The sequence below is a fragment of the Mobula birostris genome, chromosome 19 (genome assembly GCF_030028105.1).
Source record: "Mobula birostris isolate sMobBir1 chromosome 19, sMobBir1.hap1, whole genome shotgun sequence".
NCBI lineage: Eukaryota > Metazoa > Chordata > Chondrichthyes > Myliobatiformes > Myliobatidae > Mobula > Mobula birostris.
Genome location: NC_092388.1, coordinates 49,911,135 through 49,925,291, shown reverse-complemented (window position 1 = coordinate 49,925,291; position 14,157 = coordinate 49,911,135). Strand labels below are relative to the sequence as shown.

General features: G+C 40.0%; 1 protein-coding gene across 1 annotated transcript in view; it reads right to left on the bottom strand.

The window, feature by feature from the left end:
• The window catches only part of LOC140212586 (lysophospholipid acyltransferase 1-like), a 121,179-nt gene that overhangs the window by 42,225 nt on the left and 64,797 nt on the right, over window positions 1–14,157 (bottom strand). Inside the window, exons 7-8 of the mRNA XM_072283564.1 lie at window positions 13,822–14,005; window positions 5,556–5,748 (exon numbers count right to left, since the gene is read on the bottom strand). Coding sequence (XP_072139665.1) covers window positions 5,556–5,748; window positions 13,822–14,005 — 377 coding nt within the window. The remainder of the gene's footprint in view (window positions 1–5,555; window positions 5,749–13,821; window positions 14,006–14,157) is intronic.

The following is a 14,157-nucleotide window of genomic DNA, read 5'->3' as shown; positions in this document are numbered from 1 at the left end:
TGTGTGTGTGTGTGTGTGTGTGTGTGTGTGTGTATATATATATGTATGTATGTATGTATGCCTCAGACAGAAAAATCAGAGTGGCCCAAGAGGGAAGGATGTGCATGAACAGAGAGGGAGACAGAGTGAAGAGAGGCTCTGAAGGTTTCAGAGGATGGACTCAGCAAGGAGGGAGAAGAGAGGGAGAGGGGAGGGAGAAGAGAGGGAGAGGGGAGGGAGAAGAGAGGGAGAGGGGAGGGAGAAGAGAGGGAGAGGGGAGAGAGAAGAGAGGGAAAGAGAATAAGAGAGAGAGAGAGCAAGAGGGGGCAAAGGGGAGAGAAGAAAAGAGACTGTTTTTGAAGCAACAAATGCTCCAGCTTGTATTGCTTAATTTGTTTTAACATTTTCCAGTGCCTTTGAACCACTGCCAAATAGCCCTCTATTTTTCAAAAAGGAAGCATGCTTGCAAAAGGATCCTGATAGTCCTCGATCTTGTGTTCTGAAAACATGCATCATTTTATTTTTCATTCCAACAGCATCTTAAAACTTGAAACAAATAAAAACAGCAAGACAACACTGAAAACAGTCAGAATTTCTGTGTGTATGTACCTAGAAAAAAGGCAACTAAAATAGGCGTTGGATCTCTAAAGAACAAGGCTGATAAATTAATAACAGGAGATAAAGAAATAATAGATAAATGATATTTTGCATCAGTTTTCACCTGTGGAAGATACTGCAAATATCCCCAAGGTAACAACAAATGGATTAATTTCGATTAACAGGGAGCAACATGTAAAAATCCCAATCACAACAGATAAAAAAGTATGGGAAACTTACAGAATTAAAAACAGACAAATCGCTGGGATCAAATGGCAAGCATCTGATGATTTTAAAGGATGGAGCTTGGGATATAATGGATCCATTTGCTGAAAAATTTCGAAACTAATTAAATTGCACCAGAAAATTAGAAAACAGCCAATTTGACACTCATTCAAAAAGGGAAGGAGACAAAAGGCAGGGAACAAGAGTTCAAAGTAAATTTACTATCAAAGTGCGTATATGTCACATTATACAACCCAGAGATTTATTTTCATGTGGATATTCACAATAAGTACAAGTAACATAATAGAATCATTGAAAAACTGCACCCAACAGGACGGACAACCAGCGTCCAAGAAACTAACTATGCAAATACAAAAGAAAAAACAAAGAAATAATAATAATAACAACAATAATAAGTAAGCGATAAATATAGAGGAAGTCCTTGAAAGTGAATCCGTAGATTGTAGGAACAGTTCAGTGATGGGGTGAGTGAAGGTATCCCCTCTGGTTCAAGAGTCTAATGGTTGAGGGGAAATTACTATTCTTGAACCTGGTGATTTGGGTCCTGAGTTTCCAGTAACTCCGTCCTAATGGACGCAGTGAGAAGAGAGGATGGCCTGGAAGGTGAGGGTCCTTGCTGATGGATGCTGCTGCCCTGCAAAAGCGCTCCATGTAGGTGTGCTCAATGGTGGGGAGGGCTTTACCCATGATGGACTGGACCATGTCCACTACTCTTTGTAGGCTTTTCCATTCAGTGACATTGGTGTTTCTATTCCAGGCCATGATGTAACCAGTCAATACCACACATCTATAGAAGTTTGTCGAAGTTTTAGAGGTCATGCCAAATTTCACAAGCTTCTAAGAGAGTAGAGATACTGCCGTACTTTCTTCGTAATGGCACTTACCCAGGACAAATACCTTGGTGTTATCTGAAATTATAACACCGAGGAATTTAAAGTTGCTGACCCTCTCCACCTCTGATCCCCCGATGAGGACTGGCTCATAGACTTCCAGTTTCCTCCTCGTGAAATCAATAATCAGCTCCTTGGTCTGGCTGACATTAAATGAGAGACTGTTGTAGTAGACCTCTCAGCCAATTTTTCAAACTCCCTCCGATATGCACCTTTGATTCAGCCAACGACAGTGGTGTTGTCAGCAAACTTGAATACTGCAGTGAAGCTGTCCATAGCCACACAGTCTTAAGTGTGAAAGTGAGTAGAGCAGGGGGGTAAACACACAGCCTGGTGGTGCAGCTGTGCTGATGGAGATTGTGGAAATGTTGTTTCCAATCCAAAATGACTAGGGCCTGCAAGTGAGGAAATTGAAACTCCAGTTGCACAAGGAGGTATTGAGGCCAATGTCTTGAGGCTTATTGATTAGTTTTGAGGGAATGATTGTATTGAATGCCAGGCTGTCGTAAGTGAAGAGCATCCTGATATCTGCATCTTTGCTGGACGTGTGTTCCAGGGTTGAATGAAGACCCAATGAAATGGCATCTGCTGTTGACCTGTTCTGGTGGTAGATAGATTGAAGTGAATCCAAGTCAATTCTCAGGCAGTAGTTGATAGTTTTTATCACCAACCTTTCAAAGCACTTCATCACAGTGGAGGTAAGTGCTTAAAGGATGATACAGATTGAGGCAGGTTACCACGTTCTTCTTAGGCACCGGTACAATTGAAGACTGCTTGAAGCAGGTGGGTATCTCAAAGCAAGGCGTTAAAGATATCAGTGAACACTTCAGCCATATGATCAGCACAAGACTTTAATACTCGGCCAGGTACCCCATCTGGGCCAGATGCATTCCGTGGATTTAGCCCTGAAGGACGCTGTCATGTCAGAGACTGAAATCACAGGGTCATTGGGGGCTGCATGAGTTTGAGAAGGTTCCTACGTATTTTAGGTAGATAGATATACTTTATTGATCCCAAGGGAAATTGGGTTTCGTTACAGCTGCACCAACCAAGAACAGAGCATAAATATAGCAATACAAAAACCACAAACAATCAAACAACAATATGCAAACTATGCCAGATGGAAATAAGTCCAGGACCAGTCTATTGGCTCAGGGTATCTGACCCTCCACGGGAGGAGCTGCAAAGTTCGATGGCCACAAGCAGGAACAACCTCCCATGACACCCAGTGTTGTATCTCGGTGGACTATGGCCAGAGTCCAATAGCAAAAAGTTCAATATCCGGTCTACAAACACATTCCTCGATCGTAATATGACCAGGATTGCACCATCCGTTGTTAACCAGAACAGCAAGCCCCCAACTCCTTTAAGCTTACCGCTCTCAGTGCTTACTGAGCTCAGTGCTCAGTGCATTTTGATGGTTAAAGCAAGCATAAAAGGCATTGAGCTCATCTGAGAGCAAAGCCTTGGTACGTATATCGCATGGTTTCACTTTGTAGGTTTCAAGCCTTGCCACAGCTGTTGAGTGTCCTTCGTTGATTCAAATTTGGTCCAGAAATGCCACTTCTCACATGAGATGGCTTTCCGGAGATCGTATCTGGACTTCTTGTATTTTACTTGCTCACCAGACCCGAATGCCACTGATCTGGCCCTCAGCAGATTGCGGATCTCATGATTCATCCAAGGCTTCTGCTTGGGGAAGACAATGATTTTGTGGGGACTCACCTGTATATAATTGTTTTTATCAAGTCCTTGACAACCATGATGTATTCATTCAGATCCTCTGATGAGTCCTTGAACACGGCCCAGTCCACCAACTTGAAATAATCCCGCAGCCGCTCCTCTGCTTCCCAAAACAGCCTCTTTGCTGTCCTCATCTCTGGAGCCTTGCTCTTTAGCTTCTGCCTGTATGCAGACAAGTGATCAGATTTCCTGAATTGCCGTCTGGGCATGGAACGGTAGGCATTCCTAAATGTAGTATAGCAGTGGCCAAGTATGTTGGGACCTCTGGTGCTGCAGGTGAGATGTTGATGATAATTTGGCAGATGTTTCTTCAAACAAGCCTGAATGAAGTTCCCAACAATGAACTGAATGGCGTCTGGGAAGGCTGTTACTTGTTTGCTGATGTCGGCACTCAGTGCCTTGAGGGCCTGTTTAATGTCGGCCTTTGGCAATATATAGGCAGTTTAACATACATTGTTGTCAAAATGCTAGAGTTCATACTCAAAGAAGAATTTACTGCTCATTTAGGAAGGCTGAATATAATCAAATTTAGCCAATATGGTTTTATGAAAGGTAAATCATATTTGACAAATTTGCTTAAATACAAACTTGTACTTTGAGGAAATGATAGGGAGACTTGTAGTTGTAGTTTGATTTCTAAGAGACATTTGACAATGTGTCACATAAGAAGCTGGTGGATATATCAAAAACTCAGGGTACTGGAGGAAGTGTGTTAACATGGATTAAAACTGGAAGTTGCACAGAAAACAGACATAGAATAAATGTGCCCTTTTCAGGTTAGTAAGTGTAACTAGTGGACTACCCGAGGGATCAGCTCTAGACTCTCAATTGCTTACTATTGATAGTAATAAACTGGAAGAAGAACAAAAATGCTAAGGTTTCCAAAGATACAAATATATGTGAAAGGGTAGGTTATAATGAGGACATTGTGATTCTACACAGCATATAGAGAGATTAAGTTACCTGACAAATGGAGTTTAAATTGGGGAAGTGTGAGGTCATGCAATTTGGTAAGAGGAATCAAAAGGCAGTTGATTATCTATAAGGAGAGGGAATGCAAATGAGTACGGTTCAGAGGAATCTTACTGTTCTAGTGAATGAATCACAAAAAGTTAGCAGGCACGTCTAATAAGTAGTTAAGACAGCAAGTAGCATATTGCTGCTTGGATTGAGTGGTTATCCAATCTTGGCAATTTACTTTTCATCACCATACAAGGAGACATCATCAATGTGCTGTTCATTGTGGTGTCCTCTGAATGCTTGGCCTTTATTATACTTATCAATCAGCTGATTGGTCATTATTACAGAAATTCAACTGTGATGTGGGGAGGAAATCTAGTCACTAATTGGTTGCTTGGCGAATTTCGTGCATTCTAGTCTGGAATTTTGCCCACATTGGCTAATAAATAGGTTCAAGGTCTACACATCTGCTTACAAAATTGTTCACGGAAAACCATGCTTCTAGGAATTCTCTTGCATACTGCGTGCTTGCTTGCGCCATGACCTTCACTGATGCCCAGACAAATTTGTGCCCCTCTCTATCTTCATGGGTAGAAACTAGGGACAGATGATCATGCAGTTACTGCTCTTTATTGTAAAGGACTGAAGTTTTAGAATAGGGAGTATTTGTTCCTCATACTTAGAGAAGGATATGATAGAATTGGAGGCAGCACAAGAGAGAAGGGCGGGAAAGGAAACTGAAGAACAATTCCCATTCAAAGCAATCTGATATTCTAGAAAGCAAATAACCATCTTGGGAGAAGGAAATTAAATGAAACAAATATTTTCCTTTTATTACTCAAATTCCATTGATCCACCCAGGCTGATTTCAAGATTGTCACAAAAATAAAGCGTTTATGCATATTCTACACCCTGAATCTTTTATAGTTTTCAGCTATTGTCTTCAATAAACAAAGGCAAATACAGGTTAAACTTCTGATAATATCAAATTACCCTATTGTTTCTAAAATAATGTGTTAATATCTAACATTTGATAACTCCTGCCTTTTCTTTTGCTCCATGGTTCAAACAAAGATTGCAGAAGCTTTAATTCACCATAAAAATGTAAACATGGCAGTAATATGCACCAAAATACTCTACCTAAAGTCCAAGCAAAGTAATACTTGGGTCTAGATGCATGAACTGAGATGAAGAGGTAACAGAGTCTCCAGAAGAATGAGGTTTCACTTATAAACTTGTCATCCACGTTATAGGAGATAGGAAAGTTCTTGGTAATTCCCATAAACCAAACCATACAGAAAAAGGTGATAAGCATTTTGTTTGCCACAGCTCTCTAGAAAAACAAAAACAAATGTCAGAAAATATCATATTTTGATGGCACAGGATCATCAGTAATAACATTTTTATATGTGGAGATTATGAAAAGCAAATAAAAATGCAATGAATTAATATTAAAATGAAGCAATTTTAAGTCAAGGGAACCATGCTCATAACTTTATAAATTCTTGCAGAAATCAGAAATAAAATATTGATTAGCAATAATAATGGGGTTTAAAGTGGAATGTGCACACTGGGGTTGCGATGCATTACTCACTGGCAAGAGACAAGCCCATGATCAAATGAAAATGCCAACCTAAAGCTGAAATACTAGTATTTATCAGTGTGATTCCCCTAATGTCCAGTGGTGGTATAGCAGACCATGGAAAATACATTCACAGTACTTTTTCTAAGTATACTCAAACATAATCCATCTGCCAACATTCCCTTTTCCACTTAACTCACAATTTCTGATGCATAAATTAGAAATAGTGCTAGCATGCAGCTCTCTCTTAGGCACTCCCTTCACCATGACCCAGTCCTTGTGGCTTTCTTTGGTCGGACTACAAGAAGCACCTGCATGTTCAGGCATCAGAACGGTGCAAGGAGACAAAAGGTAGCAACCCATCATTTGTGCTATCACTGCAGCTTCCAACTCAGCTATTGATCCACTGTGTATTCTAGAGTGTCGCTAATGTCAAGATCTGCATCAGATTTGTCTTTGGGCACAAGCAGTCTGCGGTCAGAATGCAAGGTAAAGATGAGCTTATTTCTGTAGAAAATGAGGTTCCTCAGAAATACTGCTCCAGATTCACAGACCTACTATAGGGCTATGAAAAATGTTAAATTGCTTGGGGCAGCCCAGCTGCAACTCTATACAGCTTTACACCCAACCAGGAGGCCATTATTCATTTCTTCTGGCTTGATTTCCAACACATGCAAACCCAGACATTCTGTTGCTTCTGAAGGCTGTTATCAGTTTCCACTGCAGTCTACCAATGTGTCATCCATTACTGTGGATTACCTAGAGAAGCATCAATGTGTTCATGAACCAGTTTTATTTTTGTATTGCATTCAAGTGACGTGCTTTATGATCTCACAGTTACCATTTTCCTTGCTGTTGCCTCTATCTGTTGTCCAAGCATGTCCTTAGGACTAGACTTTATAGTGATCTGTAGCCTCCATTATTATGTGATGTTGACAGTCCACAATATAGGGCCAGCACAGCAGCATGAAGAATAAAGGTATTCAAGATACACAAAGAAGGGATAATCAATAAAGAAGGGATAATTAATAATAATCAAGCAACACACATAAAAGTTGCTGGAGAACGCGGCAGGCCAGGCAGCATCTCTAGGAAGAGGTACAGTAGACGTTTCGGGCTCAGACCCTTCATCAGGACTAAATGAAAGAAGAGCTAGTCTCCTTCCTGGCCTGCTGCATTCACCAGCAACTTTTATGTGCGTTGCTTGAAATTCTAGCATCTGCAGATTTCCTCGTATTTGCATTCTTAAATTAATAATAATGTTTTATTTTTTATTTGAATATTTTGAAAGGGTTTAAAATGATGATTTTGTTGTCTTGTGTCTAGCAATGTAGTCAAAAAGACAACGTATTAACAAATGAACCTGAATGAGATGATCAGCAAAACAGGGGAAATAATATGGGAGCTCTGTTTGAGTGATGGATATTTGCTTCTTCTTCTTCCATGCTCATGGGGTGTAGACATCACAAGCAGACACATCTTTAGGAGTGGGAAGTGACCTCCTTGACTTACTGCAGTGCTTGTACTGTATTTACAGAGATCTACTAGAGTTGGAATTCACTGACTTGGCCCTAAGGTAATCTAATTTAAACAAGGGCATATTTGTCTTGGAGGCTGTGCAGTCATTAACTTGACTTTTTACATAAAAGGATGAGGAAATCTGAATAAATTGTACTTACAATCTCTGGCATTTAGAAAGGGGACAGATGATCTTATTAAGACACAAGATTCTGAGAACAGATGCTAGGAGCACACTTCACATGGTGGAAGAGTGTAAAGACAGTGGATATAGTCTTTCAAAAAGGAATCACACAGTTAACTCTGAGAATGGAGTAGCTTTGGCTGTCATAGTTGTGAACACTGGGAATTGCTTCCCCAAAGTCAAGTTATTTAGTATATTCATGGCTGAAACTGGTGGAGTTTTAGTCCATAGGCAAGTCTAAGGCTACTGGGATTAGGCAGGGAAGTGGAGTCAACACCAACAATCAAATCACTCATGATCTTATTGAATGACAGACTACATTTAAGGGACGCAAAGGCCTGCACATGGTTCAATTGATGGTCTTATGAAAAGGAAAGAGAGCAGATATATCTAAGGTCAATGCAGTTGCATCCTGAGAAATAAATTTCTGATGGTGTATTTTGTGGGCAATTCTTGCCCTTGTTTAGCTGGCAAAGAATACAGATGTACTGAGTGCTGTTAAATAAGTCTACTTAAGTTGCAACTGTATATTCTCTACATGGTACATATTTGCAGTTACAATGAGTGATCCGTGTAGAGAAGTGATGGAATGAATGATAATTGACTAAGTTGTAGCTTTTTGAATGATGTCAATTTTCCAGAGAGTTAAAAGTCCCTCTGCTACCAGTGCACTGTGTCTGCAGTATGTACCACTGATTACTACCAGGTGCACTAAGGCAAGGGTTCTCAGCCTGGGGTCCACAGCAAAAAATAGTTGGGAACTCCTGCACTAAGGTATTTTTAACAGCAGCAGCTAAACTTCCAATGTGTACAGCCAAAGGACAAAGACAGAAACTACAAAGAAATGTTCTCATATCTAGAAATCTGATAAAATCCAAAACAAAGCAATCCATTTATTGGATCATGGATGAAACAGCTAAAGTTGTTTTGGCATTGAACACAACTCTGGGGATGTTCTGGGCTGTGATGCCCTCCAGTAAATACTATCATTCTTATTGCAGTGGGAGGTTATAAGATTATTCCTATGATTCTTAATGATCTTGACTTTACAAGTACTCCTTGAAGTAACACAGTAACAATGTTACCCTCATGACAGGGGAACCACTGAGCATGTCCCTGGAATTCATCTTTTTATCTTTGAATCCAAGCTGCAATGAGGCCTGCGGCCAAATGAAGCCACCCTGGGACAGCGAACAGATTCTAGTTAAATTCACTGCTAACAACAGCTGTTACCTTTACAATCATCAGGGCAAGCTGAAGCCTTAATAATTGACCTAATGGATTTATCCTGCTTTTTTAGTCCGAGTGGCTCACTCCTCTCTGACATTCATAAGGCATTTGGCAGCAGCACTATCAAACTATATTTGATACAGCATCACATATTAGAGCAGTTAATCAAAAACTTTGACAAAGAGGATGGATTTAAGGAGTACTTTACAGGTGAAAACTGAGGTTTAAAAAAAAGATTCAGTAAGTTTTAGGAAGAGAACTTCAGAGTTCACAGACAGTCAATTGAGGGAATGGCCAACATTTCAGAATATATAAAAGGTGGAGCAAAGTCCCTGGAAAGACTTGACAGACAAAAGGCCAAGATGAAACGCTGTAGAACATATCACTCAGGTAACGAAGATTAATTTGTGGGGGAAAAATGTTTACCATGACCAACTGAATTTAGAAGTCATTACGTGAAGGAACATCAGTCAGAACAATTGCTGCTGGCCTCCCTTTGATGTAGCTCAGCCTCAACTACCCGAATTCAATCCTCATCGCTGTCACTGGGTGAAGTTATGTCCTCTCAATGTAGGATCCCACAGGTGCTGCCATCACCTCATACATGATAAAGATGTGTAGGTGTGCAACGTAACTGTCCCTAGTACGAGGTGAGCAGTAGAATTTGAGAAAACTTTAAGGTAATAGGTGGTGATTGTGGGAGTGGGGTGGGGGGAGTAGGATAAAATGGGTTTAGTGCAAATGGGTGCACTTAAAGGCCCTTTTCTGTGCAGTGTGATGCTTTGATTGAATAAACTGTACAACATATGCATCATGTATACATTAGTATCCTAATGTTCATCACAGACATTAAGAGTTGGAGGATACGGTATTTTTCTATTTAAGTACCTTCCAATGTTCTGATAACATTGAGCATGATGGCCAGAAAGAACTACAGTCTACAAATCAGTGGGTTTGAATGAATCAAGGACAGTGGAAGTAGACTAAAGAAATTTTCTTTGTTCTTGTCATGTGCATTTTGTAAAATGGTCCTTGCAATCCCCCACCCCCATCTTGTGGATTCTGAACTGAGTCTTGCTCTGGGATCACCTCATCCAGGGCTTCTCAACCAGGGTCCACAGAACCCTGGAGTTCTGCAAGAAGTCACTAGAGGTGCTGTGAGATGCTGATTTTTAAAACAAGCATCGTTTTTTTGAACTTCACACAATGCACAATGGTAGCGCTTGCAGAGGTGGGCAGTGACCGAGCAGCCCCGTTGGCAATCTCGTTCGAGGCCTCTCAGCTCAGTATGGCACTGCGCAGTAGGACCATGTTTATTTGCTCGAGTCCATTCCCAGGTTTTGACATGAGATAGGGGAGGACGGTAGGCTGATAACTGGTGAGTGCTGTATTGGATTTTCTTTTTTAAGAAAAGGAGGGGAGGACAGTAGGCTGATGAGGAACGTGAAGTGCGTTTTCTGAGCAATGAATGAACTCGCCCAACTTGGGCTATAACGTCAGCCTCTCCACACCAACTTCCCCTTATGCACTGCCAACTGACTTCTGGGAGCGAACAAACTCTACTGGTGCAGTAGAAAATTGGAGAGAAATTTTCATTTTAAAGAAGGAATTTTTACACGCCGCAACTCAGCTGCTGGCCCTATCACTTTGTTGTTGTTGTTGTAAATGTCGCAAAACGTGGATTGTGTAAGATAGAAGTGAATTGTATCATTAAGTTTTTGAATCTTTGGCAGTTTTCTTGTTTAGTTATTTATTATGCTGTTGTTTTTATATTTTATTTACCCGTGTTTTACAGACATGTCTGATGGTCCAATGTGGCGATTTTTACAAACTTACAAATGCAGCAATGGCTCCAGCAAAAATGAAAAGGCACCTAACTAGAAATCACAGCCATATGACATGTAAAAGCGCTGATTATTTTAAATGGCTATTGGAATCTCAAAACAGAGTAAACTGTTGGTTAATAAAATTACAGTCAGTAAAAGGATACTGGAAGCAAGTTATTTAGTAGCAGAACTTATTAACCAGATAAGGAAAAGTCACACAGTTGGTGAGAACCTAATAATGTTAGAATGTAAAATTATAGTGATAAAATCCTAGGACAAGATGCAGTACGAGAAATTGAAAAGGTTTCACTGTCAAACAGTATGTTAAGCAGACGTATTGATCGGTGGGTTCCATGAGAGGTTTTGTTTCTCTTGTGAAAAAAAAGAAAATCCTGACATCACAACACACTGCTTTCTTCACAGAGAGGTACTGATGTCAAAAACTCTTAGAGATGAAGTGAAACAAGTTCTTAATGATGCTACAAAAAATGCTTAACTTTATTAAATGAAGGTCAGTTCATTTGAGAATGTTTTTAAAAAACTGTGTGAAAACCTGGACAAAAAGCATATCTACTACACAATAAATCCTGTGGTTTACCAGAGGAAGAGTTCTCAAGAGTGTTTGAGCTGAAAGGTGAATTGCAGGAGTAATTTTTTGTCAATTTACTATTTTTAGTAAACTAGCTTCACTAAAAATTCATTGTTAATGAATTTTCATGTTGTAAATAGCATTAATTAAAATTGACTTACAATCTTTATTGAAATTAAATCCATCAAAGCCTACCTTTAGAAAAATTAAATCCCACTTTGGCTAAAGCCAGTTATTTAACAGAAATTTATTATGTTTGCCTTACACATTTTTAAAATTTATGAAAGGGCAAGAAAGAGATTAATTTCAAGAAATATAAGTTAAGCTTAACTACCTTTTTTTTTCCAAGAAAGGTTGGCTAAAAATTCATTCTCTAATCAAAAGAGCATTGACAATTATTTTTGAATTATTATATCTACAACTTGCTGATCACGCTAACGTGAGTTGTAGATGTAATAATTTTTACACAGGTGTTCCCTGACACCCAGAAGTTATTTCAGGGGTTCCTCCAGGGTAAAAAAGTTGCGAAAGGCTGATCTAATCAGTGCAATTGAATGTGGACATAGAAAGCTTCAGCTGATGAACTGGTAAACCTGGACCATTCTCAGACGAGTAACTATTTATAATGTAAAATGGAAGACTTGCCGGAGAGGGAATCTGGAATCTTGCTAGACTCAGAGTCTCAAACCAGTCAGAGTTGAAAGGAACAAAGACATGAGGCTGGGGAAGAAACCCTAGAACAATACTGGTTGTAGCCCTGGACCAGAGCCAGAAGGTGACCCAGGTAGGTCAGGTGACTTTCAGCCAATGGGATGGAAACCCATCAGTTGAACTGATAAGGAACACTGCAATAGTCAGGAGCTTCAAATACTTAACAGCGATGACTCTCCAGCAACCACAGAACAATCATCGTGGATGAGGAGGACCCCATGGACACATGGAGATCAGGACCACAAGGAACACCTGGCCTGCATAGACTCCTCTCTTGCATAATATTTTTTCTCTTCATTGTCTGTTCATGGAGATTCAGGGAATACTAGTGGGTGGGCACATAGGTAGTTAGTTTGCAAACCCAAGTGCTTTTTAGTTGAGGCAATAAAGGTTACTTCTTGGTAAATACAGGTTCTCTGTGTCTCTTTGATCACTAGTACAAAGGGGTAGGCCCTTATAATAAGCAGTAAACTGGGTTTTGAATGAGTATCTTGTACCACACCAGCTGTAGGATGTTTCTATTTCTCATAACAGCTAACCATAAAGTACAGAGACAATATAGAATATTTTCCAAATAACACTGCACAGAACAGGGCAGCATTGAAACGCAGTCCCATGCACACTAACACCTGGATTCAGACCTCCTAAAGGTATTAAACAAAGGGACCCTGCAGAGTGCAGGCAGAGAAGACTTTCAGTCAGTCAGTTGTGTTAAATCCAAGCCCAGGTCCCAAAATTTAAAATTCACTTTCACAGCCTCCAATGCACAGTCACTGTTGAAGAAATCAGATCAGTCTTCTAGAGAGTTAACCTACAAAGGCATCTAGCCTGAAAGGTGTCCCTGGCTGTATTCTCAAATCCTGTGCATATCAGCTGGTGGAAATAAAGAGCCTAATGCCATGGTGTCATGACAACAACCTTTCCCTTAATGTCAGCAAAACAAAAGTGCATGAACTCCTTACATCCATGGTGCTGAGGTTGAGGGGATTGAAATCTAGGAGTGAACATCAACAATAGCCTGCCATGGACCAACTAAATTGACACAAAGGCCAAGAATACTCACCAGCACCTTTACTTCATCAGGAGACTAAAGAAATTTGGCAGTCCCCTTTGACCCTCACCAATTTGTTTTTTTTTAATCAATGCACTATAGAAGGCAGTCCAGATGCATCATGGCATAGTATGGCAACTGCTCTGCCTGAGACTACAAGAAAATATAGACACAGCTCAGCAGATCACAGAAACCAGCCTCCTCTCCATGGACTCTGTCTGTATTTCTCACTGTCTCAGTAAAGTAGCAGCACAATCAAAGAACCCACCCACGCTGGATATTCTCTCTTCTCTGTCCCTCCCATCCAGCAAAGGGAAGCATGTACCACTAGGCTCGAGAACAGCTTTTATCTCATTGTTATAAGACTACTAAATATTTCCCTAGTAAAATAAGATGGACTCTTGCTGTCACAATCTCCCTCACTGGGACTTAGCACTTTATTGTCTACCTGGCCTGCAGTTTCTCTGTAGATGTAACACTTTATTCTGCACTCTGTTAATGGTTTACCTCAGTGCACTGTTGAAATAAATTGATCTATATGACTGTATGTAAGACACAGTACATCAGTACATGTGACAACAATAAACTACTTCGCAATTAGGTAGGTATGAATGAACTGAGTAATACAGACGGTTAAACAAAATAAAGATATGCCTGTAGCAAAGCACAATCTCAAGAAAACACACCAAAAGAATCAACATTGTTGCATACTTACAAATGGTGAAGTATCAGGGAACTGGGTATAACCCCTTTGCTTCCACTGTTCTTCTATTAGTTTCATGTTTATATGGGTTCCTTCAATAAAAGCAATATAGTCCCTGTAATTGCTGGTTGGCCCAGCCAAAATACCAAGAAAATTCAAGTGATAGCTGCAATATTCTAGAAATGTAGGTCTTGTACTGTAAATATAAAAAAAAGAGGAATGTTATCACAATAAATGCAAAACATTTGGCAGCCTTATCTAAAAGGTATAATATTAACTATTACATATTCAGCCCTAATTTTACATCCAATTTAGTCTCAAATGGCCAATTAACACGAGGCACTTGTA